The 27,661-nt window shown below is 48.2% G+C and overlaps 1 protein-coding gene across 1 annotated transcript in view; it reads left to right on the top strand.

Annotated features, from left to right (window-relative positions):
- Positions 1 to 26,110, top strand: part of rhbdl1 (rhomboid, veinlet-like 1 (Drosophila)) — a 44,159-nt gene extending 18,049 nt beyond the window's left edge. The window contains exons 3-8 of the mRNA XM_007904860.2: positions 2,686 to 2,907; positions 4,310 to 4,458; positions 7,184 to 7,296; positions 22,556 to 22,656; positions 24,849 to 24,909; positions 25,325 to 26,110. Of these exons, the coding sequence (XP_007903051.1) occupies positions 2,686 to 2,907; positions 4,310 to 4,458; positions 7,184 to 7,296; positions 22,556 to 22,656; positions 24,849 to 24,909; positions 25,325 to 25,596 (918 nt within the window). The 3' untranslated portion in view covers positions 25,597 to 26,110. The remainder of the gene's footprint in view (positions 1 to 2,685; positions 2,908 to 4,309; positions 4,459 to 7,183; positions 7,297 to 22,555; positions 22,657 to 24,848; positions 24,910 to 25,324) is intronic.
- The last annotated feature ends 1,551 nt before the right edge of the window (positions 26,111 to 27,661 follow it).

Genomic DNA, 27,661 nt, shown 5'->3' with positions numbered 1-27,661 from the left:
GCGCAATACTTCAGGATAATAATAATTATTATAATAATACTTGTTATGAATACTTTAGGATGCATCAAGACAGTAGAACAATGGGGCACGGGTTTAGAGCTGTAAAGTGCAATTTCAGGACAGATGCCAGGAAGTGTTTCTTTACTCAGAGGGTAATTAACGATTGGAACAGATTGTCAGGAAATGTGGTTGAGGCCGGGACACTAGGACTCGTATAAAAAGCAGCTCAATGCTGTGATGGAGGCACGGTTGGGTGGGTGTTTACACAGATTTAAAAAGATTTGCAAAAGGATGTACAACGTGGAAACGGGTCACTTGGCTCAACCAGTTCTGGAGGGATGAGATTGGATGGGCCGAAGGGTCTTTTTCATCCAAACTAATCTTGTGATCTCTGTTCTTTATTCGGTTTGGTTCTTTCTTCTGCAGTGGTGAACTCACCAGTTACAGTTATACAGACATAATTTGTTGTGGTTGTTGTTGTTGTTGTTAAAGTTTAACGGTATTCAAAGTGATACTATCTCTGGGATTTCAATGTGTAGGTGGGATGCATGGAATTCTTCCACAAATTACACAGTTAATTTACATATATAATTTAATATAATTTACAGTATATTCTGTGAAGCGCTTTGAGACGTCTCAATGATGTGATAAGGTGCCATATCAAATGCAAGGATTATTATTATTATTAGCTTGCTTTGGATACTCTTAGGCATGGTGATGGGTGTCCGTGTGTGTCAGACACCCGGCTGACCACAAAACAAAGTGAGACTGAGACGTCGGTGACTTAGTGTTCTTTGCTCAATGTCAAAATGTACAAGTTTCCACGACTTGTGTAAGAAAAAGTGAATTGAAAGGAAGGCCAATTTGCACAATGTGTTTCCCCCAGAATCTGTGCAGTGAAGCATCAGAGTCGTTGACCAGTCGGTGTCCTCCTGTGGCTCACTACGCTGGAACCTTAGTGACTGTGCGGTCAGTGTCCGCGATTGGTGAGCACATGACAGCGAGGAACAGCAACTTGGATTTACACAGCGCCCTTCACGCAGTGTAGAGTCCCTGAGCGCTTCACAGTGGTGGAGCCTGACCCCGAGTCAGGGCGAGAGGGAGGACTGGGAGGTGGTCGTGAGCACGATCAAAAAAGGAAAGCAGAGGGAAGCTGGGAAACGTGCACAAGGTGTGGGTTGAAAGCAGGGAGCAGCACCTCCTGGAGCTGGTCAGCAATGAGGCAGCATATACCTATATTAGTTACGCTGTGTTTAACCTGACACAGGTGATCGGGTCCTCTATATCTGGTACACACTGGTCTCTGGGCTGACATACAAACGTTACGACCGTACCATCGAATGAAACAGAAGAGCAGCAGTGTTCCATACACACTGTCATCATATGGCACTAACTCTCCCAGCAGAGAGGGAGAGCCATGACAACACCCTTGTGGCCATGGTGACTTCAGCCCCTTCTCAGGTTCATTGCAGACAAATATATCAGCATTTTGTACAGCGACCCGTAAAAATCATTGCATTTGCCATCCCACATAAGTCAGGAAATGTTCAATCAAGAAAATATGGTTTGTTGGCCACCATTGTTGTGAGGTGTAGCGACTGTGTGTTCTGTAGGTGAGCAGACAGTTGGATTTAGATGGGCCTCATGTATCTGGTATCATTTCCCTCTCATTGCTTTCTCACTAAGACACAGAGGTTCCCACAGCGATGGGAGCCAGTGTGTGCTGTGCGTTTCTACGATGCTCTGAGTGTGATGCTGTGCGAGTGGATACACTGGAAGGTGAACGGCCGTTTCGATGCTGTGTCAGTCTGTGATCGGAAATCCACTTCTCGGCATTTCAAACACGGAAATAACAGGAGTTTTTTGTGAATCATTTATAATAATAATAATAATAATCCTTGCATTTGATATAGCGCTCCAAAGGACGTCCCAAAGCGCTTCACAGAACACACTGTAAAGTGAATTGACTGTATATTTGTGGGCGAACGCGGCAGCCAATTGCGCACAGCAATGTCCCACAAACAGTCGTAGATTGAAAATGACCAATTTATTATTGTTTTTGGTTTTGGAGGGATTATTATTAGGCTCTGTGTGGAGTAAGGACACTTGCCCAAGGTTTCGCCCTCTGCCTGATATCAATAAATACTACTTTTTAAGATGTGCAACGTGTCTGAGTGTGTGTGTGTCTCAGTGACGGTGTTACTCAGTGTGGTGGGTGTGTGTGTGTGTGAGTAGCATTGCTCTGATTGCTCTGTGATTTCTGTCACTGTGATCATAAGCCAGTGTGTGAGAGTGAGTGAGTGAGAGAATGTAAGAGAGTGTAAGCATTGCTCTGATTACTATGTCACTGTGTTCACAGGCCTGTGAATGAGCGAGTGAGTGTGTGAGTGAGTGAGTGAGTGTGTGAGTGAGTGAGTGAGTGAGTGTGTGTGTTTGTGTGTGTGTGTGTGCGTGAGTGTGTGTTTGTTTGTGTGTGTGTGACTGAGTGAGTGTGTGAGCGAGTGTGTGTGTGAGTGTGTGTGTGTGAGTGAGTGTGTGTGTGAGCAAGTGAGTGTGAGTGTGTGTGTGAGTGAGTGAGTGAGTGAGTGTGTGTGAATGAGTGTGTGTGTGTGAGTGAGTGAGATGGTGAGCATTGCTCTGATTTCTGTCACTGTTTTCACAGGCCTCCTTCATCTCTTGTTGCAGATGAGCAGCAAGCGCTCTAGCAGCTTCCGCCGAGCCATCTCGAACGGGCAGAGGCCAGGCCCGCGAGCGCTGCTGGAGGAGCCGGGGCTGAGCGTGTACAAGCGGTTGGTGCGACACGTGGCCTACGAGATCCTGCCGTGCGAGGCGGACAGGCGCTGGTATTACACCCAGTACCGGGGCTGCCCTCCGCCCCTCGGCATGACCCTCCTCACAACTCTGCAGGTCAATATCAGGTTTGGTCGCTCGCGCCACAAGCTGCCGCCCGCGTCACGTTCAAGCGGGCAATACCTCAGCTATGCCAGGACAACAGCAACGACGCGCAGGGTGGCGTCCCAGAGCACTTGACAGTGTTGGTGGAGCACAACGCCGAGCTGGAGGGAGTGGGGAGGTGACGGTGGGCACGGTCGAAGAGGAAGGTCTTCAGTCGCGCAACCTGAAAATGGGGAAGGAAGTGGCAAAGCGGAGGGACAGAGGAAGAGCGCTCCAGAGTTTCAGGTCATAGTGACTGAAAATTCGGCCACCGATGGTGGAGCGGAGGGCGCTAGGGACATGCAGGAGGCCATAGCTGGTCGAGAGGAGGCAGCGGGCAGTGGGTTGGGGAGCAAGCAGGTCACAGAGGTGTGGGGGGGGGAGCAGGGCATGAAGGGATTTGAGAGGAACTTGAAATCGATGTGTTTGATGATAGGAGCCATTGGAGCCTGGATAGCACTGGTGTGATAGGGGTACAGAGTTTAGCGCAGCTGAGTATGCGGGTGGCGATGTTTCGGATCAGCTGGAGATTGTGGAGCTGGGGAGACCGGTGAAGAGGGCACTTGGAGAGTCGAGGAGGGAGGTGACAAGTGCGTTTGGGGTTAAGGTACAGTCGTAGGCGGGCAGTGTGGTGGAGGTGAAAGAAGGCGGTCCTGGTCGGGGACTGGATGTGGGGGAGGAAGGACAACTGGGGTTCAAATTAGATGCCTAGATTTGAGGGATAGGCCGGGTGGCGTGGGGTGGGGGTGGGGGGTCAAGGAGGTCAGAGCCGCAGGACAGAAGATGTTGACGGGAGCCAAGGAGTACAGCTTCCGTCTTGTCCACGTATAGTTACAAGCCGTTTGCGCTCATCCAGGCCCTGATGTCTGCCAGATGCCGACAGAATATCGGGGGACCTGGAGTTGCAGCTGAAGGAGGAGGAGAAGATTTGTTAGTCATCTGCATACATATGGAAGTTGGCGCTGTGCCGGGATGCTGAGCCAGGTTGCCAGTGAGTGCTCACTGTGTGCGAGTCGGAGGGACTCCGGGAATGGCGCTCCAGAGAGTGGGAGCAAAATGGTAATGGTGGGGCAGGTAGGGGGGACGTGAAGTAAGCCAGTGTTTGCCGTGCAAAGGGAATGGCTGGATCGGGAGTGGGAAGGGGATGAAGGACGTAGAGGAGTGGCTCACTGGGGAAAGAGGGAGCTCTCTGTGACATTGCTGTGCGCAAATTGGCTGTCGCGTTTGCCTACAAAAACACTGTCAGATAGGAGATGGTGAACCATGACAGCAGTAGGTAGAGCAGGCTGGTAGCGTTTGTGTTGATGATGGATTTGCGGTGAGTTTTGTGAACAGCCGGCGAGTGGGTCCTGTTTCTATGCTCTGTCTCTTTCAGATTATTATATTCATTTGCTACGGAGCCATGCTGAACAAGTGGGTGCTGCAGACCTATCACGTGGATTACATGAAGAGTCCTCTGGTCTATCACCCTGGTCACAGGGCCCACGTCTGGAGGTTCTTCACTTACATTTTCATGCACGCCGGGTATGTAAACCCTAGCCCGTGCTCAGCCTCAATCACAACAGATTGAACCACAAGAACCGATTGATTCCCATTATAACCTGGATGTAATACAAACAGCCTTTGTGTGTGCATCAGGGTCTCACACGCATGTGCAATGGAGTCTGACCCACGTGTGTGTGTGTGTGTGTGTCAGAGTCTGACCTGTGTGTGTGTGTGTCGGAGTCTGATACAAATGTGTGTTTTGGAGTCTGACACACATATGTTGGTGTTTGACACGTATGTGAACATCAGTATCTGTCACATGATATTCACAAGCTTGATTCGTTCTGTTAATTAATAATGATGCTTGAATTAGAATTTTCCTTGAATAGTGCTTTTCATGTCTTCGAGACGTCTCAAAGCGCTTCACAGAATAATAATCCTTGCATTTGATATAGCGCTTTTCACGTCGGGAGGACGTCCCAAAGCGCTTCACAGAACACACTGTAAAGTGAATTGACTGTATTTTTTGTGGGCGAAACGCCAGTTTTGCACAGCAGTGTCCCACAAACAGTCGTGGATTGAACTGACCAAATTACTATTGTTTTTTTTCTTGAGGGATTATTATCAGGTGTGGAGTAAGGAAACCTGCCCAAGGTTTCGCCCCCATGCCGGGAATCAAACCCAGGTCTCTTGCTTGTGAGGCGAGTGCTCTAACCACTGAGCTACAGGACTCCACAATTGGTTTGGGAATTGATGATATCCGGTGACAATTCTCTCCAATATTTTCGGATTTTCCTGCAAATCTATGTGTGCCGCTGTGTGTATGTGTGTGTGTGTGTGCCTGTGTGTGTGTTGTGTATGTGTGTGTGTGTGGGCTACTCTGTCTCTGTGTGTGTGTGTGTGTGTGGGCTACTCTGTCTGTGTGTGTATGTGTGTGTGTGTGTGGGCTACTCTGTCTGTGTGTGTGTGTGTGTGGGCTACTCTGTGTGTGTGTGTGTGTGTGTGCCTGTGTATGTATGTGGTGTGTGTGCCCACCGCTGTGTCTGCATCTCACTGTATCAGCCTGGCTCAGTGTGTCGGCCTGGCTCAGTGGTAGCACTCTCACGTCTGAGCCAGAAGATGGCGCGTTCAAGCCCCACGTCGAGACTTGGAATCATATAGTGTAAGCTGACACTCCAATACAGGGGATGTGTTGCATTGTCGGAGGTGCCACCTACAGATGAGATGATAAACCGAGGTCCTGTCAGCCTGTTCAGGTGGATGTTAAAGATCCCACGGCACTATTGGAAAAGAGAAGGGAGTTTCTCTCTCCTGGTGTCCTGGCTGACAATCCCCCGGATAAAATTGGCCACTCACTCAACGGTTGGACAAATCTGTAGGACACAAAACACACAGTCACTCTACTTTAAGTAAATCCTGTGAAGCACTTTGGGTTGTCCTCCTGATGTGCAAGATGCTGTACAAAATGCAAGGACTATTATAATGCTGCTGCTGATACCTCGTTTCTAGAATTCCATTGGAAACACATGTTCCCTAGAGAGCAATCCTCACAAACTCAGCAACATGAACATAGGTTAGTTGCCGTCTGTGTTCAACACACAAACACTGGTTATTCTGGTATTCAGTACGTGTACGCTGTCCAGCGCTCCCAGGCTGACTTGCTTTGACGAGCGATTATAAATGCAAGTTGTCGGATGCCGTGGAACCTGTGTAAGGCTATTTGCCTGTGATATCATAAACCATAGTTCAGTGATCTGCGTCTCTCTCTGTACATTGGGCTATAATAATAACATTGCACAATTCGCAGTATAATTTTATGTATAAAGGTGTTTAATGTGGAGCACATTCCCAGGAACTCTGGCCCTGAAAAAGGGATCTGTCACGACAGCTCGGGAGAAATGGACAAAACAATTTCAACCACTTGAATGTTTTGTGGAAATAATAAGCTGGTCGAAACGTGTTCTCTCCCTGCGGTGGCTGAAAGCTGTACAGTGTCATGCTGTTTGTTGAGATCCTCAATATAGTTTAACCTCTCTTCTTAAGAGAAGTAGGGCAGGGCAAAACCTTGGGCAAGTTTCCTTACTCCACACAGAGCCTAATAATAATCCCTCCAAAAACCAAAAACAATAATAAATTGGTCATTTTCAATCTACGACTGTTTGTGGGACATTGCTGTGTGCAATTGGCTGCCGCGTTCGCCCACAAATATGCAGTCAATTCACTTTACAGTGTGTTCTGTGAAGCACTTTGGGACGTCCTCCCGACGTGAAAAGCGCTATATCAAATGCAAGGATTATTATTATTATTATTATTAAGTAGGGCAGTGACTTTTATTTTGTGCTCTGCTATAATGGGAAGCACTGTTCATTTACACTATTCATTCAATCTCAGTGCTTTTACTCCCTTGTTTTGTATTTAAAGCTGGCCAAAAGCAGCGTGGATCAATCTCCCCTGTAGCCTCATTGAGTTCCACTTGAGTAACATCATGAGTAGTGAGGAGAGACACCACTGATCCCTCCTCAGGCATGAGATGACAGGAGTTAAACGGGATCTGTCAGGGGAGGCAAGTGTCACTAATTAGCCGTGTGGCTCACTACCCGACTGTGTCCTGATAACAAGGTAGTGGATCGTTGGGAGTCTGTAAAATCTAGTGACTGCTTATTACAACAACAACTTGCATTTATATAGCGTCCTTCACGTTGGACGGTGTCTCTGAGCGCTTATTACTGGTTCCCATCACTAACACAGGTCCTTGTGCCTGTAGGTTGGAGCAGTTGGGATTTAACGCTTTACTGCAGCTGATGATCGGGGTCCCACTGGAGATGGTGCACGGGATTGTCCGTATCGGGCTCCTGTACCTGGCGGGCGTGCTGGCAGGTGAGTGGGGGGAGTGCAGGCTGGGGGCAGAGGGCACAGCTACAGATCAGAGGGGTAAAGGTGATGCAAACATAGGTGAGGGGTTATAGGTGATGTAACTATTATAGTGGTGATGATGATGATGATGATGATGATGCCTCACTTCTTGAGTTCCACTGGAAACAGTTGTTTCCTAGAGAGCAATCCTCCGAGGGCTCTCGCCTCTGAGTCAGAAGGTTGTGGGTTCAAGCCCCTCCCGTTGGGATTTGGAATCACATAGTCTAAGCTGACGCTCCAAAGCAGTGCTGGTGGAGGGTGTGCGGGGGGTGGGGGGGCTGCATTGTCGCAGGTGCCGTCCTTCAGGTAAGACTGAGGCCCCTGTCCAAGGGGGACGTTAAAAATCCCACCGCGTTATTCGATAGTGTGAACACGGCGTGAGTGTGAACACGGCATGAGTGTGAATGCTATGTGAGTGTGAACACTGAATGTGAACACTGTGAGTGTGAACACAGCATGAACACTGAGTATAAACAAAGCATGAACACTGTGAGTGTGAACACAGCATGAACACTGAGTATAAACACAGCATGAACACTGTGAGTGTGAACACAGCATGAACACTTGAGTGTGAACACAGCATGAACACTGAGTATGAACACAGCATGAACACTGTGAGTGTGAACGCCCTGTTTCTGCCCAGCCATCAGTAAAGCTCACATCTGCATTAAGCAGCTGGAGGCCAGCGCTGCCTGAGCACGTGTGGAACTGCGGACAACCACATTTTCCCTTATGTTTCCCTGGAGACGCGATAGTAAAAATAGCCTCTTGTACGTGTGTTGCTGCTGCCTGGCCTGTGCGAGCAGCCTCTTTCTCTCTCACAGCGTAAACACCCACAGACACCGACCGATAGGGTTTGTGTTTAAAAAATAGTTTTACTCCCATCAGTTTCATGTAATATAAAATATATTTGAAATATAATACAATATAAACACGAAATAAATGAAATAATTATAATAAATATCATATCATTTTATTGGGTCAGCCGGGTGTCTGACACATGCAGAAGCCCATCACCGTTGCCTAAGAGTATTCAACCCTATATAGAGAATTCCACGCATCCCACCTACACATGGCAATCCCAGAGAGAGATTGTTGGAATGAAATGCGCTCTCTCTCTCTCCCCCTGGAGGGACACATCCTGTTTACCTAATTCCGGAAAGTATTAGGCGCAGGTTGGCAAGAGCCAAGGATTGGGGACCCCGGAGTGTGTGATGGGGTAACTGCTGGAGTCTAACCAGCTAAAACCACAGAGCTCGCCATTGATATTGCTGCCTGTCCAGCCAGCCAGCTGCTTGTCCAGCTAGGACCATCCTACCCAATTGGCTTGCAGGATTAACAGGAGCTGAGTAGGGTGACTCCCTGCCTCCAGTGACTAGTCCTGCCTATGAGCCAATGCCCTGGAATACTGAGGACCCTCCTGGCTCAGGAACCGGACTAGAGGTCGTCACAGAGGGCTGGCTTGATTTTGACATTCCTTTGTCAATTATGTCACCTTGGAACCAGTTCAGCTCAAAGGAGGCCCTCCTTACCTTCCCCAACCCCCAGGAGAATAGTCACTAGTTGGCCATTTGAGCCTCACTAGGTGGGTGCATGGTAGGTACAGGGAACTCCCTGCAAGTTTCTTAGTGGGCAATGCACCTCAGCATAAAATGCGTGAGAGCTTTACCACCATCTTCCTGTCCACAACTCGTACACACGTCCCTTCCCATTGAGCGATAGTTCCACCAGTTGGAGGTGCGGAGCTTGAGAATCAGCTGCTTACCTGTCTGCAAACCGATTCCAGGCACTGGAAGCTCTTGAGGCAAATCTTGAAGGAGATGAGGGAAGAGACGAATCTTACACTGTGCGGGATGCAGTTGTAGAGAGCAGGTAGATGGTAAATCTAATTTATGTAACAAATATAATGGCCGAGCAGATGGCAAGTGTTCAGTTTGTTTTATTGAATTGTTTCAATCGTGTCTTCATTAGATTTATTGTGTTATTGCTAATCTCCGAGCTGTGTTTTAGGTTAAAACCGTTGATGAAACAAACACATCATTTGCCGATATTAAACACGATTGGCTTTTGATACTATATTTGTAAGGAATGATGACGGTAAAATTAATCCTTCTGATACTCTGGCTGAGCAAAATCAATTTGATCATTTTGAGCTGGACAAGCAGTACGAAGCTTGCCAGACATTGCTCTCAATGGCAGGCTATGTACTTTTTAACAGTTACCCCAACACATGCTCTGGGGTCCATAAGCCTAATAGTCTCCTGAATTCGGAAGGCAGGATTTGGACCTCCAGGGAGAGAGTGTGCATTCCATTGCAGACATGGGAAGTTCCATGTGTAGGTTGGATGCATGGAACTCCCAGTTTGGTTTGGATTCTCTTAAACACAGTGACGGGTTTCGACGTGTGTCAGACACCCGGCTGATCACGGTAATGGGTTTCTGTGTGTGACAGACACCCGGCTGATCACGGTAATGGGTTTCTGTGTGTGACAGACACCCGGCTGATCACGGTAATGGGTTTCTGTGTGTGACAGACACCCGGCTGATCACGGTGATGGGTTTCTGTGTGTGGCAGACACCCAGCTGATCACGGTGATGGGTTTCTGTGTGTGGCAGACACCCGGCTGATCACGGTGATGGGTTTCTGTGTGTGATAGACACCCAGCTGATCACAGTGATGGGTTTCTGTGTGTGGCAGACACCCGGCTGATCACGGTGATGGGTTTCTGTGTGTGACAGACACCCGGCTGATCACAGTGATGGGTTTCTGTGTGTGGCAGACACCCGGCTGATCACGGTAATGGGTTTCTGTGTGTGGCAGACACCCGGCTGATCACGGTGATGGGTTTCTGTGTGTGACAGACACCCGGCTGATCACGGTGATGGGTTTCTGTGTGTGGCAGACACCCGGCTGATCACGGTAATGGGTTTCTGTGTGTGACAGACACCCGGCTGATCACGGTGATGGGTTTCTGTGTGTGACAGACACCCGGCTGATCACGGTGATGGGTTTCTGTGTGTGACAGACACCCGGCTGATCACAGTGATGGGTTTCTGTGTGTGGCAGACACCCGGCTGATCACGGTGATGGGTTTCTGTGTGTGGCAGACACCCGGCTGATCACGGTGATGGGTTTCTGTGTGTGATAGACACCCGGCTGATCACGGTGATGGGTTTCTGTGTGTGATAGACACCCGGCTGATCACGGTGATGGGTTTCTGTGTGTGATAGACACCCGGCTGATCACGGTGATGGGTTTCACCGTGCGTGTATTGCGCCCTTCATTTGGGGTAGAGTCTCGGTCACTCAAATAAACAAGGTGGTATCTCAGAGGGACAGAGTTTGCTGTGTCTGAGAATAGCCTGAGGAGCTGCTGTGCCTGAGAATCGCTGCATATTTCTAATTGTGCCTCCCTGGAGTGGATCGATTCCTGGCCTCTCACTGAGGCTATAAGATGTACACTGCAGTGCTCACCCTACGCTCTGCTTATCAACTTGTGACTCTAAATCAGATTGAAACCAGTTCTTTTGTTACAGTCTGACTGAAGAGTAGTGATATCACTGAATATCATCTGCAAATGCTTTCTGTAAAATGACCCTAAATCACCAATAATGGCCCCACGTTGACTGAACAGCCCAAGAACAGAGAGAGCTTTATTTCCGAGCCTGGTTTCCTCTCCTTGGCGTGCTCGCTGACGCTGTAAATCAGCCAGCCTCGCACCGCGATTTCACTCAGTGAGTTCACGAGGTTCATTCTGAGGCGATAGATTTACAAACTGTCAGATTGCAGAGTCAGCAACCTCGTGCCCTGCGCAGAGAATACAGGCAAACAGGCTGCAATTAGCCACCGATACTTAATTATATTCACAATACCGGCTCACAATTACTCCCCGACGAGACTCGTAGCATGAAGGCGTGGAATATTTCAGTAATTCTCCTCTGTTGTTATGTGAACGTCACTCACATTCTCTCCATGTTTACCCTCAACAACATCAGTAACACTTTGTTTTTTTCCTGTCTGTGTGTGTGGGAGTGTGTGTGTGTGTGCGTGTGTTGGCTGCGTGTGGTGTGCTCGTGTGTGTGTGTGTGTGTGTGCAATGGGGGGGCTGTGTGTGGTGCACTGGTGCGTGTGTGCGTGGGGGAGGCTGTGTGTAGTGTGCTGGTGTGTGTGTGTGTCAGGGGAGGGTGGTTGTGTGTAGTGTGCTGGTGTGTGTGTGTGTCAGGGGAGGGTGGTTGTGTGTAGTGTGCTGGTGTGTGTGTGTGTGTGTCAGGGGAGGGTGGTTGTGTGTAGTGTGCTGGTGTGTGGGTGTGTCAGGGGAGGGTGGTTGTGTGTCGTGTGCTTGTGTGTGTGTGTGTGTGTTGGGTGGGGGGTGGCTGTGTGGGGTGCTGGTGTGTGTGTGTTGGGTGGGGGGTGGCTGTGTGGGGTGCTGGTGTGTGTTGGGTGGGGGTGGCTGTGTGGGGTGCTGGTGTGTGTGTGTGTTGGGTGGGGGGTGGCTGTGTGGGGTGCTGGTGTGTGTGTGTGTTGGGTGGGGGTGGCTGTGTGGGTGCTGGTGTGTGTGTGTTGGGTGGGGGGTGGCTGTGTGGGGTGCTGGTGTGTGTGTGTTGGGTGGGGGGTGGCTGTGTGGGGTGCTGGTGTGTGTGTGTTGGGGGGTGGCTGTGTGGGGTGCTGGTGTGTGTGTGTGTTGGGTGGGGGTGGCTGTGTGGGGTGCTGGTGTGTGTGTGTGTTGGGTGGGGGGTGGCTGTGTGGGGTGCTGGTGTGTGTGTGTGTTGGGTGGGGGGTGGCTGTGTGGGGTGCTGGTGTGTGTGTGTGCAATGGGAGTGGTTGTGTGTGGTGTGCTGGTATGTGTATATGTGTGTGATGGTGTGAGGAGGGGTGGGGGTAGGGCTGTGTGTCCGTGGGTGAACACGGCAGCTCGGTGCGCACGGAAAAATCCCCCAAAAAGCCATGAAGTGAGTGAAACTGTAGTGACTGTCTGACAGCTCAGCGGAGACACGTTTAGTTTCTTTCTGAATGCGTCAGAGCTGTGGTAATTTGTTGATAAACATACATCTGATCCCTGGTGTCAGTGGTGAGGGACTAACACACTAATAGTGGTGCCTAAGCCACTGTAGCAGTGAGATCCAAATGGGCAATGAGGAGCCTTTCACTAAGTGATCAGCAGCGAAGAGTGACTGTACTGGGGAGCGGTGACTGAAGCGGTGACTGTAGTGACTGTAGCAGTGACTGCAGTGACTGTAGCAGTGACTATAGCAGCTACTGTAGTGACTGCAGCAGCGATGGTAGTGACTGCAGCAGCGATGGTAGTGACTGCAGCAGTGACGGTAGTGACTGCAGCAGTGACGGTAGTGACTGCAGCAGTGACGGTAGTGACTGTAGCAGTGACTGTAGTGACTGTAGCAGTCACTGTAGTGACCTTAACAGGTCTTCGAGATGTCTTAAAGCGCTTCACAGAATATACTATAAAGTGAATTGTCTGTGTTTTTTGCGGGCAAAACAAATTCTGACCTGAAAGTTCAGCTACTTGTTGTCAGAACTGACTTCTCCTATCAGTCCTAACACAACAACAAAAACAACAACAACTCGTTAAAAAATATAAACTCGCATTTATATAGCGCCCTTCATGTGGGGTCGCTAATTGTCCAGCTCCCCTGCTCCTATATTACTCCTAATAACACTCCAAACACTAGGCTCCATACAGAGAGAGAATCCCGGCGTGGTAATGGTAATGGCCCATGGCTGGCTCACACACACTCCTGCTAAGAGGCTGACCCTGTTAGAGTCAGGGTCCTGGGTTTCACATCACCGCTCCCAGGATGTGAGGTTATCCCAGCTGCTGTTTATCACCGCTCTGATGGGGATAAGTGTTTAATGGGCACTTACTTAATGGAAAGCTTCAATCATGAGAGCACCTCTCTGCCGTGGCTCGCACTGTTGATTCGCGAGTGTAATAGATTGCCCATTTCTATACTTAAGATTAATTATTCTCCAAAGAGATTATGCATAAATCCATGAGAGGTGGCATTAGCCGGAATTTGATTTGTGAGTGCATGCGCGAGGATTATCTGTCATTAACGGTGATGTGTTGATTGGTTCATCTGCTCTGTGTTTATGTGCCATAAAAAGAGAGATTGTAAAGCAAACGGAGTGAATTTGAGATGCCTGAGTGTGGGGAAGGAGCAGGATTAACCAGGTAAGCCATGGTTTAGGGTCCTGAGGTTCCCGGATACTGTTGATGCCTTTGCCTCCCAGCTGTACCTCTCTTCCTGTCGCTCCTTGTATAGGGCAGCGTGGTGAGTTACGGGAAGAAGGGTGGAACGAGAGGTACAGCCTTGGGTTCGGTTCAGTCTGGGTTGGGTTTGGTTATGTTGGATTGGCTTTGGTTGGGTTGGCATGGGTTGGGCTGTGCTGCCCTGCTCTGGGCTGGGTTTGGTTGGTTGCTTGTCTGGGCTGTGTAAGGCTGGACTGGGATCCTTCCCACCACCTCATCCACCTCACAGCCTGCCACCCTGGGCAATCTCCAGTATCTTTATGGTTTGACTAAAACCTCGGCACACGAGCACAGTTAATCACCCACATTTGCAACCCAAAACACACGGTTATTAATTTGATTACATCTCCACAGCCGTGTGCTGTCGTTAGTCAACAGCTGTGAGAGGAGAGGCACACGAGCGGTTTTACTGCAAGGCACCCTGTGTCCCTCACCATATCCCTCACCATATCCCTCACTATGTCACTCACTGCACACAACTCGTCTTAACACGAACAGTGACTGCCTGGTGAAGGTGAACGCTCGTTCTCAAAGACAAGTCTCATTAAAAACCCACTCAGATCTACAATGATCCAGGATAGAGTGAATGCCACCGGCAATCCTGTCTATTGAGCACGATTTGACAAGTACACTAAGTTTTGATCATGCAGTTGAGTGTTTGCAACTTATGAAGTCACAGAAGAAAGCATTTTAAAACGTTATTGTTGTGTATATTTTGCGTGCACAGTTCAAAGGACCCCAAACGTGAAATAAAAACAGATGTCGCTGGGAGCGCGGAGCAGGTCAGGAGCATCTATGGCGAGAGGAAAATGAGTTAACGTTTCAGGTTGATGACCTTTCGTGAGAACATTCCCCAGATGTGATCTGTTTTAGAGCCCCCCCCACATCGATCCCTTAATCTGGTCCTGCTTGTGGTGATGGTGGGGAGGGAGGGCGGAGGGGACAGGGGAGAGGAGGCTGCCCGGTGTGGGGGCTAGGGGAGGGGACCAGAATATCGAGTTGACCCTGTGATGCCTCTCGTTGGCTTGTGCAGTGATGGAAGCCTCTCCTATTGGACATGACAACACAAGGTACCATCAGCTGTTAAGGGGCTGAGAAGACGAGATGGATAAAACTACAATATGACAAAATCCAGAATCTAGGACTAGAATGTTACCAAATCCACACCACAGCGTGTAGGCAGTCTGCTTTATTTCCATCAATCCTGTGCATGACTATAAAGTACTCCCCTGGGTCCCGCTCCCAGTGCCTTTTTATGTATCCTGTCTGCCTCTTTCTAAATTGCCATTGATTACTTAAAAGGGAGATCTTACACCTTCCCTTCTTCAGGCCTTTTCTTCCGTTTTCTATTAATCTTGTTGGTTGTCTAATCTCTCCCCCAGATCTTGTGTACATTTTCTTCTTTCACCCGGTCTCTTTTTGTTTTTCCTTCTTGTTAAATCTTCTCGGCAGCCCAACCATAGCTCGTTTCCTTATCACCCATCACCCACTTTATCGGTTTCCTTTATTGTCTTCTATCCAATGTGATCTCGGCTGGTTATCATGTTTCAATATCTTCCCTTTTGTCCACATATCCTTCCTTCTCAACCGCAGCTTCTCATTTGTTTTAAAACTTTTCTCTTTTTCTTCTTCACTTCGTCTTTCATTTCTGTTCTTTCTTTGCACTTAGTGGTGGATTTAGTCTGTCCTCTCTGCATATTACTCGGTCCTGCACTTACTCCTCTGGACGTTAAGATTTGTGCTGGTGATCTTTCATTTCTCTCTAATGGCGTGGTGCTGTCCGTTAGACTTGCTAAGTATTCATCTTCTTTTGCGTTCTCCTCTTTCTTCAACATTTCGCCCACAAAACATACGGTCAATTCACTTTACAGTATATTCTGTGAAGCGCTTTGAGACATCTTGAAGACATGATCAGGCGCTATATCAAATGCAAGGATTATTATTATTATTATTATTAACGTCCTCTGGAGCACCTGGTTTTCAGACCAGCCTTTCTGTGACGTGGCTTGTGATCATTCTCCGCAGTTATCTTCGTTGCTGACGCATATTGTTCGAGTCTCTCGCAACTAAAAAGTACTGCTGAACATTCCTTTTCTATCTGTGCCTATCTTGTTCCGTTTCTGACACTGCTCTTCATGTGTAAGCTGCTACATTCTCTCCTGCATTAAGACTGACCCCATTCCAGTTTTGCTTGCATCTGCTGGTATCTTTACTGGAGCTTTTAGGTCATCAAATTTTAGGACAGGGTCTTTTGTAATAGCCTCTTTAATCTTGCTAATTGCCCTCCGCTGTTCCTTGCCCCATATAAATTCCCTCTCTGCCTTTCCCAGTTCTTGTATGGATCCCATTGTTTTCATCACTTTGGGGTAAACTGTGCTGCCCAGTTCACCATTTCCATTAGTCTTTTAACCACTCTCTTTCCTGAGGTGCTGGCATCTTCGTTAACGCTTCAACTTTCTTTGGATCTATTATTACTCCTTTTTGGGTTACTATATATCCCAGATAATTTACCTCCTGCGTCCCTATTTTGCATTTCTCTCTATTTAACTTCAAATGCTCCTCTGAACGTTTCCTTGATTTTTTTTCTTTAGTTGTTCATCATGTTTTTCCAAATATTAATATGTCATCTATGTAATTTATCACACCTGGTATCCCTTCCAGTATCAGCCTTAAACTCAGAGCTAGGACAGTTAGAGCTGAGGTTCAGGAAGTGTTTCCTCACACAGAGGCTGCCCCAGAAAGCTGTATGAAAACATCAATAGTGATGTTTAATAGGGAGACAGACAGAGACTGGGGTAATGGAGGGATTAAGGGGTATGACAAAAAGGGGAGGGGGCATCGGGATTAAAATATTTGACAAGATCTAACAAAATGGTGGAACAAGTTCAATGGGCTGAATGGCCTCCTCCTGTCCCTGTACTCCTATGCTCCTAATTCCTTCTATGTTGGGGGCAGAGAAAGGACATCAATTTATAATTGTAGCCATTGTTGGGATCATCAGCCTGGCTCATATTCTGGTCGTACTCTCACCTTGGTATCAGGACGTTATGGGTTTGAGCCCCAAATCGGGAATTGGAATCATATAATCTAGATTCTAGAATGACGCTCCAGTACAGAGTTGCATTGTCAAAGGTGCCATCCTTCAAACGAGACGTTAAACCAAGTGTCTGTTCAGGTGGATGTTAACGATGCTGCGATGCTATTGGAAAGGAGAAGGGAGTTTCTGGCCAACAACCTCCCGGATAAAACTTTTCATTCACATCATGTCAGGACTGTTTGTGGGACACTGCTGGGTGCACATCAGCTGCTGCGTTTACATACCAAATAATGTCACCACACTTCACAGTATATCTGGTGAAGTGCTTTGAGACATCCTCCTAACTTGAGAATTCACTGTATTAAATGATTATTATTATTATTATTATTAATGTCCGAATCAGTTTGCCTTGTGTTAATTCCCTGTTTCCCAAATGAAACCTTAGCCTCTTTCATCATTCATCAAGTAAAACCTGGTCTAACAACCGCCTACAGAAACAGTGCGATGGAAACTCTGGCTGTTTGATGCTGAATGCAGTCAGCGTTTTGATGAATGCTTTATCTACATCCACCTATGTGGTCGGTCACGCTTGAGTTGCTGTGTGATTATGAAGACATGAGGGTACATCGTTGTGGGAGTGAAATGACAGAGACATGACTGCACACCAGGGACAATATTACAGAGTTGGTACTTCAGCAATCATTAATTCACCCAATTTGCCGGGATGTTTTCGTTTTTCCCATTTGTCAGTTTTGCACAACGTCAAAATGATTCAAAGTGAAAGAGAATGGGAACATCTTCAGGATTTGATCCTCTTTATTCCATGGTTAATATTGATGTTAAAATAATAATTTGGTCACTCAACCCACGACTGTTTGTGGTACACTGCTGTACGCAATCAGCTGCTGCATCTCGCCCACAAAATATACAGTCAATTCAGTTTACAGTATATTCTGTGAAGCGCTTTGAGGTGTCTCAAAGACATGATAAGGCACTATATCAAATGCAAGGATAATTATTACAATATAGCCTCTGAATAATGCAGATGCCCCTCTCCGCTGTATGATATAACACTAACACCGACCCTATATTCAAATCCTTCAATGGACTTTGAAGCAGTAACGTATTTTCATTGCTTGCAGCTGTGGTTGTGATGATAGACTGACTACTTGTCACTCGTATCTCTGTAGAGGCTGACGGCTGTAAAGACTAGCTGTAAAAGAGATGTATAAAAAAGACGCAGATCCCCTCTGATTTTCTTTCCTCACATGATTGTTATACAGAACAAAGCAATTTAATCAATTTATTAACACAAAATATACTGTCCCTCAGAAATATTTTATCACACGCTAAGATTGGATCTACTTCCACTTACCTATAAGAAACAAGCTAATAGAGTTTGTGTTTGTGCACACCAAATCTTGTGTCAGCCTGGCTCGCTTGCTAGCACTTTCAGTTAGAGTCAGAGGTTGTGGGTTCAATCCCTGCATTGGGCTTTGGGGGTGTATTGACTGAAAGCACGGCAACCAATGGTGGAGCGGAGGAGGAGGAGGACGAACAGGAGGCCGGATCCGGCCACTCACTGACCATCTCACACTCATTCACTGACATCTCTCACTCACTCAGTCACGTGGAGCCAGCCAAGCGGAGGCAGAGGGTGGTGGAGTGGGGGGCGAGCAAGTCAGAAAGGTAGGGAGGGGCGAGGGCGTGAAGGGATTTGAAAACGAGAGAGAGGATCTTGAAGTCGATCCGTTTGGAAATTGGGAGCCAGTGCAGCCTAGTGAGGGCTGGTGTGATGGGGGGGCGAGGGCTGAGATTGCTGCATTGTCAGAGGTGGTTGAGGCATTATACTGAGATTTCATCTGCCTATTAATGATCAGTAAGTGTGAGATGGTCAGTGAGTGAGTGTGAGGTGGTGAGTGAGTGTGAGGTGGTCAGTGAGTGAGTGTGAGATGGTGAGTGAGTGTGAGATGGTCGGTGAGTGAGTGTGAGGTGGTCAGTGAGTTAGTGTGAGATGGTGAGTGAGTGAGTGAGGTGGTCGGTGAGTGAGTGTGAGGTGGTCGGTGAGTGAGTGTGAGATGGTCGGTGAGTGAGTGTGAGGTTGGGAATGGGGCTGGCGATGGGGTGGGGCTGTAGGTACGTAAAGTACAGCTCTTTTACTGAAGCCAAGGAGTCCAGCAATGTGGCAGGAATTACACCAAAATTCATGGGAAAGACAAGTGTGGTGCCTTGTGTTTGAATTAACAGGGGACCTGATATGAGGCAGAATGTTAGTCCCTTGATGGGACTATTAAATTAAACCTGCTCCTTTCTTACATTTGCATATTTCGCACTGAATATCTCATCAAATATTTAAACGTTAATGAGGTGTAGATGTAACTAATTAATTAACTCTTCCCCCTTTAGGTTTGCACAGAGTTAGCTTTCTGTGTATTGTTGACAACTTCTGGCAAGTGTACACCAGCTTTGGTTGTTGGCTACATTATCACAGGGTTCACTGTAAAGTGCACTGACTGTGTATTTGTAGGTATCAATTTGTGCGGAGCAAAGTTCCACAAACAGCTATGAAGTTAATGAATTATTTTATTTGGGGGATTGTTGGCCAGGCAGCGGGGAAGAGAAACTCCATTCTATTTTCCAACAGTGCTATGGGATCTTTTATCGTCCACTTGAACAGACAGACAGGACCTCGGTTTAACATCTCATCTGAACAATGGCACCTTGAACAATGAGGCGTTCCCCCAGCACCGCTATGGAGGGTCAGCTTAGACTGTGAGCTGGGGAGGTAAGCGAGGTCTCCTTGCAGCTCAACTGGCTGGGATGGTCTCGAGTCCGTGGTATTGGAGGGCACTGCTGATGACAGCACAGCCCAGCCTGGCTCATCAGCAGGACTTGGAAGAGCAGACCAGTCAATGGGGGCAGGGAGTCATCCAAATCAGCTCCTGTCAACCCTGCAAGCCACAGTCCTAACAGGTCGGATGGTCCTAGCTGGACAAACGGCGGAAACGCTTGCTGGACAGTGATACCAATGGCAAGCTATGCGGTTTTAGTTGGTTAAACTTCAGCAGTTACCCCCAATGCAGACTCTGGGGTCTTCAAGCCTTGGCTCTTGCCAACCTGCGCCTAATACTTTCCGGCATTGAGTAAACAGGATGCATCCCTCCAGGGAGAGAATGTGCATTCCTTTCCAACAATCTATCTCTGGAATTTCTGTGTGTAGGTGGGATGCATAGAACTCTCCATGGATACTCTTATGCATGGTGATGGGTTTCTGCATGTGTCAGACTTCCGGGCTGACCAAACCAAATTCATCTGTGAGCTCAAGATCCAATAATCATTTATATAACAGCTGATCCTCCTTTATCTGAAGCTTTTTTTTGTTCAGTCGGATGTCTGACACATGCGGAAACCCATCACCGTACTTAAGAGTATCAAACCAAACTGAGAATTCCATGCATCCTACCAATATACGGAAATTCCTGTGTCTGGAATGGAATGCCTACTCTGTCCCCTGAGGGATGTGTCCTGCTTACCTAATTCTGGAGAGTATTAGGCTCGGGATGGCAAGAGCCAAGGCTTGGAGAGCCTGCAGTGTGCAGTGGAATAAATGCTGTTATTTAACTGGCTAAAACCACATTGCTTATCATTGAGAGCACTGCCTGGCAAGCTGTCCCTCTGCTTGTCCAGCTAGGACCACCCTACCCATTAGGGCTTTGGTGTACAGGGTTAACGGGCGCCGATTAATACAAAATGTATTTGACAGTTAATATTTTGTGGTTAGAGCTGGAGAGGACCTGGGGTGGAGCAGGGAGACTGTCGAGCAGACGCTGGAGAGACCCAGGCTGGAGGTGAGGAGGACATGGGTGAGGATTTGGGCAGTCCAGAGTGGGGGTGGGGGGGTGTGCTTGAGCGAGTGGGGAGGGCCAGGCAGTCAGAGCCTGAGGTGCTGCTGAAGCCGAGGAGCACAGATTAGTCTGGCTAATGTGGTTGAGGAAAGCTACGGTCGCCCAGAACTGGATGTGTGACAGGTGTCTAGGGATAGCCACGGGTCCAGGGAAAGTGACAATGATGAGAGTGAAAGCAATTTCTGACAGTGGACATCACCAAGTCTGAGTCTGTTTGCCTGAGGTGAGGGAGGAGGCAGAGAAGCTGAGGGGTGGATGGCCACTGTTAGAGGTTCCTTTCACTGTTGGCACTTCCCATGTTTCACTCTCATGACCAGCTCTAGCCCAAATCCTATAAAAAGAAAACTGCATCAGTCCCGATAAATAATTCATGAAACAAAGGTCAGTTGGTGTTTAGGTTTTGTAACAACAGAATAATTGTGTTGCAGAGCTGGAAGTCAGCGAGTGGAGCTCAGAATGTTAGCAAATTTGAAGCCCTGGGGATTTGAAGTCCTGTAGCTCAGTGGTTAGAGCACTTGCCTTGCAAGTAGAGATCTGGGTTCGATTCCCGGACGGGCGAAATGTTGGGCAAGTTTCCTTACTCCACATGCCTCAGTTTACCTAGCAGTAAGCAGGAAACCAGTTGTTAGTCGATTGGCGGAATGCTTTTCCCGGGTAATAATTCCTTCAAAAAAATAATAATAATAATTTGGTCACTCAATCCACGACTGTTTGTGGGACGCTGCTGTGCGCAATTGGCTGCCATGTTTCACCCACAAAATAAACAGTCAATTCACTTTACAGTATATTGTGTGAAGCGCTTTGAGACGTCTCGAAGATGTGATAAGGTGCTGTATCAAATGCCAGGATTATTATTAAGGGAACAGTGGCAGCGTGGATCTGAAACTGGCTTGGAGACAGAAAGCAGAGGGTAGTGGTGAACGCTTGTTTTTCGGACTGGAAGGAAGTATATAGTGGTGTTCCCCAAGGATCGGTATTAGGACCACGGCTCTTTATAATATGTATTAATGACCTGGACTTGGATATAGAGAGCAACATTTTAGAGTTTGCAGATGACATAAAACTTGGAAATGTAGTAAACAGTGAGGAGTGGTACCAGACTGCAGGAGGACATAGACATACTGGGCAGACACATGGCAGATGGAATTTAATGCAGAGAAGTGTGAAGTGATGCATTTTGAGAGAAGGAATAAGGAGAGGAGAGCCAATATACCCTAAATGGATAAGACATTAAACCGAGGCTCTGTTCAGGTGGATTTTAACAACAACAACAAGATTTCATTTACAGAGCGCCTTTCACGTCGGGAGGACGTCCCAAGGCGCCGGACAGTTGGGTCGGGATCCGAGCAGGGGGGAAATGGTCAGTGGGAGGGGAGGGAGGGAGCGAGGAGGAGGGAAATGGTCAGGGTGAGGGGAGGGAAGGGAGGGAGCAAGGAGGGGGTTAGAGAGTCAAGAGGGGAGCTGAAGGCACGGTCAAAGAGAAAGGTCTTGAGACCGACCTTGAAGGAGGAAAGGGAGGAAGCAGCGAAGGCACTGGGAAGGCTGGCGAGGAGAGAGTTCCCGTTAAAGATCTCATGGCACAATTTGAAAAGAGAAGGGAGTTTCTCTCTCCCGGTGTCCTGGCCAACAATCCCCAGATCAAGTAAGTTATTCACTTCATGGCTGTTTGTGGGACATTGCTGTGTGCAAATTGGCCGCCACGTTTGCCCACAAAACACACACAGTCATTGTACTTTACAGTGAATCCTGTGAAATACTTTGAGACGACCTTCTGACGTGAAAGGCGCGATATCAAACGTATGGATTATTATTTTTATAGAAATATATTTGAAACGCATTAATTGAAATAATTGAAGCCGCGAAAGCCGGTAATAACCCTTGAAGGCATTAGCTGAGAGGGGTGGAGTGGAGATCCTGTCCTCTCCGTGTTGGCTGCTGCGGTGACCCGGTGCCTGGCGTGTGTGAGGTCCCAGCTCTCTGGGGAATGTACCGACCGTGTGCTTTGTGTTGCAGGCTCTCTGACGGTCTCCATCACGGACATGAGGGCACCTCTGGTCGGGGCGTCTGGGGGAGTCTACGCTCTCTGCTCCGCTCACTTGGCCAATGTTGTCATGGTAATAGTTTATCTTGTTACGATCGTGACACCTGCTCGGGTGAATACAGGGGGTTGTTGTGATAGCGGATGTAAAAAGGATATTTGTGGACGACAGACAAACAGCCAGGCCAGGGAGACAGACAGACAGACGGGAGACAGGCAGGCAACAACAACAACAAGGTTGCAGTTATAGAGCGCCTTTCACGTCAGGAGGACGTCCCAAGGCACTGGACAGTTGGGTCGGGACCCGAGCAGTGGGGGGGAAATGGTCAGGGTGAGGGGAGAGAAGGGAGGGAGGCAGGGAGGTAGAAAGGCCGGGGAGACAGACAGACAAGACAGACAGGCCGGGGAGGCAGACAAAAACACAGAGTGACAGGCCGGGGAGGCAGACAGACAGACAGGCAGACAGACAGACCGACCGGGGAGACAGACAGGCCGGGGAGGCAGGCAGGCAGGCAGGGGAGACAGACAGACAGGCGGGGGAGACGGTCAGACAAACAGGTGGGGGAGACAGACAGGGCAGACTGAGCTGGGGCGTTGTCACCAGTGTCTCGTCAGAGCACCCCAACTCCCCACCCCAGATGAGAAGCTGAATGCCTACCCCTATAATATGATATTGTATGATTTATGGGAAGAGCAGCCCTGCCCTCGGCTACTCAGCTTCATTGGTTAATTTTAGCAAGTGAATTGCTGGGAGCTTATAAATAAGTTCAGAATTGTAAATTAATAATTTATCATCAGGGATCAGGGAGTACCAACAGCAAACTTTCCCACAAAATGCCAAACCCTCGAGAAACATAAATTATAGCCCTGGGTCAGGGGGGTGAGGTGAGCAGGTCAGTGACTTTAAACCACTGTCACTCGGAAGAGGTAAATAACCAGGAAACTGAAAGTAGTGGATCAGTTTGTGGATGTTTTGAAACAAAATGTAGTTATTTGAGTGCACTCTGCAGCAAACAGCATAACATCACAAGATCTGTTCAGGTGAAGAAACCATCAATGTAACCCTCCATCACAGCATCACAGCTGCTTTTTAAATACGTCCAGTGTCCCGGCCTCACACAGGCTGCCCGGTAACCCAGTTCCAGTCATTAATTACCCTCTGGGTAAAGAAACACTTCCTGGTGTCTGTCCTGAAATTGCCACTTTACAGCTCTAAACCTGTGTCCTCTGGTTCTCCTGTCTTAGTGTATCCGAAAGTCTTGACCAAGGTTTACATTTTCGATCTGATTTACAATGTTAAACACCTCGGGTGAGGTTCTATCTGAGGTGTCTTCTCTCCACATTGGAATTGTTACAAGCGCATGTGTTACTGTACGGGGAAGGAGATTGGAATGGAGGGGGTGGGGGGAGCAGGGGGCATTGCAAAGTTTAACATAACTACAGGTATGTTTTAGGTTTACAGGTTTCCTTATTGACACTGACATGTCCATTACGGAGACTTTAAGCCCATTGGTGCCATCTAATGGCTGAAGCCCGCCCATGTCAGTGGTTTAAGTGTAGGAAAGACAGCTCTCTAGTGGGTAGGATCAAGCTTCTCAACCAAGGACCAGGTTTAGATGGTAAGAAGTGAATATCTTTCCTGTGAGTAAAGTCAGGGTTAATCTCGGTGACCAGCCTGTGTTTACCTCAGTTCTTCTCTGAAATAGAAACTAAAATGGAAAATGGAATTGGTTTGTTGCCATGATCATAGATGTGACATTCAGACCTGGATTCAAGGTTTTGCAGCCATTGCTAAGCCCTTTGAGATGCTGCCCGGCATGAAGAGCGCTATGTAAATGCAAGTTATTGTTGTTTTGGCAAGATTTTCATGTTGCAAGAAAAACGTCAACGAAATGTAAAATTCCTTTTTCCTTCCCACTGAGTACAGTCGCACTGAGCTACAGATAAACTAACCTAGTCGCACTGAGCTACATTCGCACTGAGCTACAATGTCACTGAGGTACAGTGTCACTGAGGAACAGTCACACTGAGCTACAAACTAACCTACAGTCGCACTGAGGTACAGGCACACGGTCAGTTGCCTTGTGCTGTAATCAGGTGAGGGTGGATCTGTTTGACCCGTGGAGAGCGAGTGACAAATGAGGAAAACATTGTGCCTGTTGTACCAGATGATTGAATGTGTAGATATAACAGGTTTAGTGTCACCGCCTGTTGCCGGAGAGTGGCCGATGCTCAGTGATTTATATTGTGCTACTGTTTGTCTTTCAGAACTGGGGTGGGATGCGTTGCCCCTACAAACTGCTTCGAATGATCCTGGCTCTTGTCTGCAGTAAGTTTCCCCTCCCTGTCCCTGGGTGTTGGGTAGAGTGTCAGACAAGCTCACATTGGTCCACAGCCTCATGTCAGTGGCAGAACTGTAGTGTCAGGCTGACAAAACAATGACTTAGAATAAAACCGAAAAGATTGTCCCAGATTCTGGCAGGTTTAGTGAGCCAGTCCCCCAGACAGACAGTCCAACACACGGATACCCACGACAGACTGCAGTCCCATTGTGGAGAATTCCGATGGACAAACCTTCTCTGTGACTGTTGCAGGATGGGATCAGTCACCGCGATTTACCTTTACAAACCTGCTGAACTAACAGTGATGTGTTTGACAGTCTCGATCGAGCTACTATTAGTTTTGTGCGGTTGTGTTATTTGCTTTGGATGTTTCACCATTTTGAGGCTGGTTTCTTTTTGCAGTGAGCTCGGAGGTTGGCCGGGCAGTGTGGCTGCGTTTCTCTCCTCCCCTGCCCTCCTCTGGTCCCCAGCCCAGCTTCATGGCCCACCTGGCGGGGGCGGTGGTGGGGGTTAGTATGGGGCTGATCATGCTGCGCAGCTACGAGGAGAATCTGCACCAGCAGTGCTCCTGGTGGCTTGTCCTCTCCTCCTACGTCGTCTTTCTCCTGTTTGCAATTTTCTGGAACATTTTTGCCTACGACCTCCTGGGTGTTCAGATCCCACCCGCACCGTAAACAGCGGGGAGTGTGCGGCTACTCAAGCTGGAATGTGAAGGACGAAATCTGAGACGGGTTGTTTTTTTTAAGTGAAGTCCCAGCGTGGAGCAACGACTACAAACTGAGCGCTTGGTGACCCGTTTTTATCATCATTCTCATTGGCAGGATTTACATCTCAGCCTCGGGACAATGACTAAACTGCTCACAAACCGTGGGAGTGAAGGTGGGAATGAACGTGAAGAGAGCTGTCCAAAGAGGAATAGACTGGAAAGGCAAACTGACACGCCAGCCTTTCCCACGTCTCTCCATTAGCTCACGACCGACCCTGACCATCAGATCTCATGTACATTTCATTAACGGCGACGGGAAATGTGCTGGTGGGTTTTTGAAATTCTCTCTTGTGGCCGATGACACTTAAATTGCACAATGTTACTTAAATCTATAAGGTTCCAGACACGTCCGGCCTGTGTTCAATTTAATACGGATGTTTTCAAGTCAAAGTGTCTCAATAAATATTCATATTGATCACCAACCCCTGTCTGTGCCCATGCAGCACGCATCTCCCTATAACCGGGACGTAACAGCAGAATTTAAATCAGGTCTCCAGTTACCTGGCTACATCCCATTCCCAGCAGGCTGTGACGTGTCTCAGCTAAGAGAATAATGTAGGTGTTTCCATCTTCCCAAGGAAGGAACAGCTCTGTGCCAGGCTTTCAGTCAGACTGAAAACTGGGTCTCCATTGCTGTGGCCACGGTCAGGCTAGGATTTAACAGCGAAGCTGAGCAGCTATTGTACATTATTGTCAGGATGAAACGTAGGGCAAGTTTCCTTACTCCACACGCCTCTGCTTACCTAGCAGTAAGTAGGAACTGGGTTGTTAGTCGATTGGCGGATTGCTTTTCCAGGGATAATGAATCCCTTCAAAAATAATAATAACTTGGTCACTCAATCCACGACTCATTGTGCGACGCTGCTCTACGCAATTGGCTGCTGCGTTTTACCCACAAAACATAGTCAATTCACTTAACATTATATTTGAAATGTCTAGAAGACGTGATAAGGCTCTATATCAAATGCAAGGGTTATTATTGTTCTTACCCACACTGTTAGTTGAATGTATTATTCATCATTTCACATTCAGAATCCCCAACCGAGGATTACAGGACAGTCAGTCACCACATTCCCTGGGATCCGGACACTGAAGGCATTTCTGCACTGGGTTACAGCAGGTGGTAAATAAAGTACTGTAGAGAATCAGAGTGTTGACAGCAGCTGTCAGACTGTAGAGGGAGAACAGAGGAGAGGGAAACAGCACAAGGATCCAGGTGAGGAAGGTGGAAGAGCAGGGGAAAACTGGATTGATTCTCCTACTGAACGGACTCCCCGCTCCAGCTGCAGACTATCTGGAACTCGTGTCCTCGCCTGCTACAGGCTCCACAAGTCCATCAGCCCCATCCTCGCCTGGCTCCATTGGCTCCCCATCCCCCAGAGGATAGAGTTCAATATCCTCGTCCTCTCTTTTAAAGCCCTCCACAGTGTCACCCCCTATCCCGACCTGTATGACCTCCTTCAATCCTACTGACCTGGCCACGCCCTCCACTCAGCGGGCACTGACCTACTCCATGGTCCCTGCCCACTTTCCGCCTTTCTGCTCCCGTGCTCTGGAACTACAGCCCACAATCTCACTGCTTTGCCCCTCCCTGCCTCAAACACTCAAAAGCCTTTCAGAACTTTCTCTTAAGCCGTGCTTTCAGCCAACTGCAGTTTGGCAAGAACCAAGGATTGGTGACCCCTGAGTGTGCATTGGGGTCTGACCAGCAAAAAACGCAGAGCTTGTCATTGATATGGCTGTCCGGCAAGCTTTCCTGCTGTTTGTCGAGCTAGGACCACCCTACCCATTAAGGCTTTGGCTTACAGGATTAACAGGAGTGACTGGTCTGCCCTTCCAGGTCCTACTGATGAGCTAGCCTGGCTGTGCTGTCATTAGCAGTCCTCTGCAATACTGCATTCCCACCTGGCTCAGGAACCGGATGAGAGACCAACACAGAGGGCTGGCTTGATTCTGATATTCCATTGCCAGGC

Source organism: Callorhinchus milii, unplaced genomic scaffold (genome assembly GCF_018977255.1).
Source record: "Callorhinchus milii isolate IMCB2004 unplaced genomic scaffold, IMCB_Cmil_1.0 Scaffold16, whole genome shotgun sequence".
Lineage (NCBI taxonomy): Eukaryota > Metazoa > Chordata > Chondrichthyes > Chimaeriformes > Callorhinchidae > Callorhinchus > Callorhinchus milii.
The sequence above is the reverse complement of the archived record's forward strand: the minus strand, read 5'-3'. Positions and strand labels throughout refer to the sequence as shown.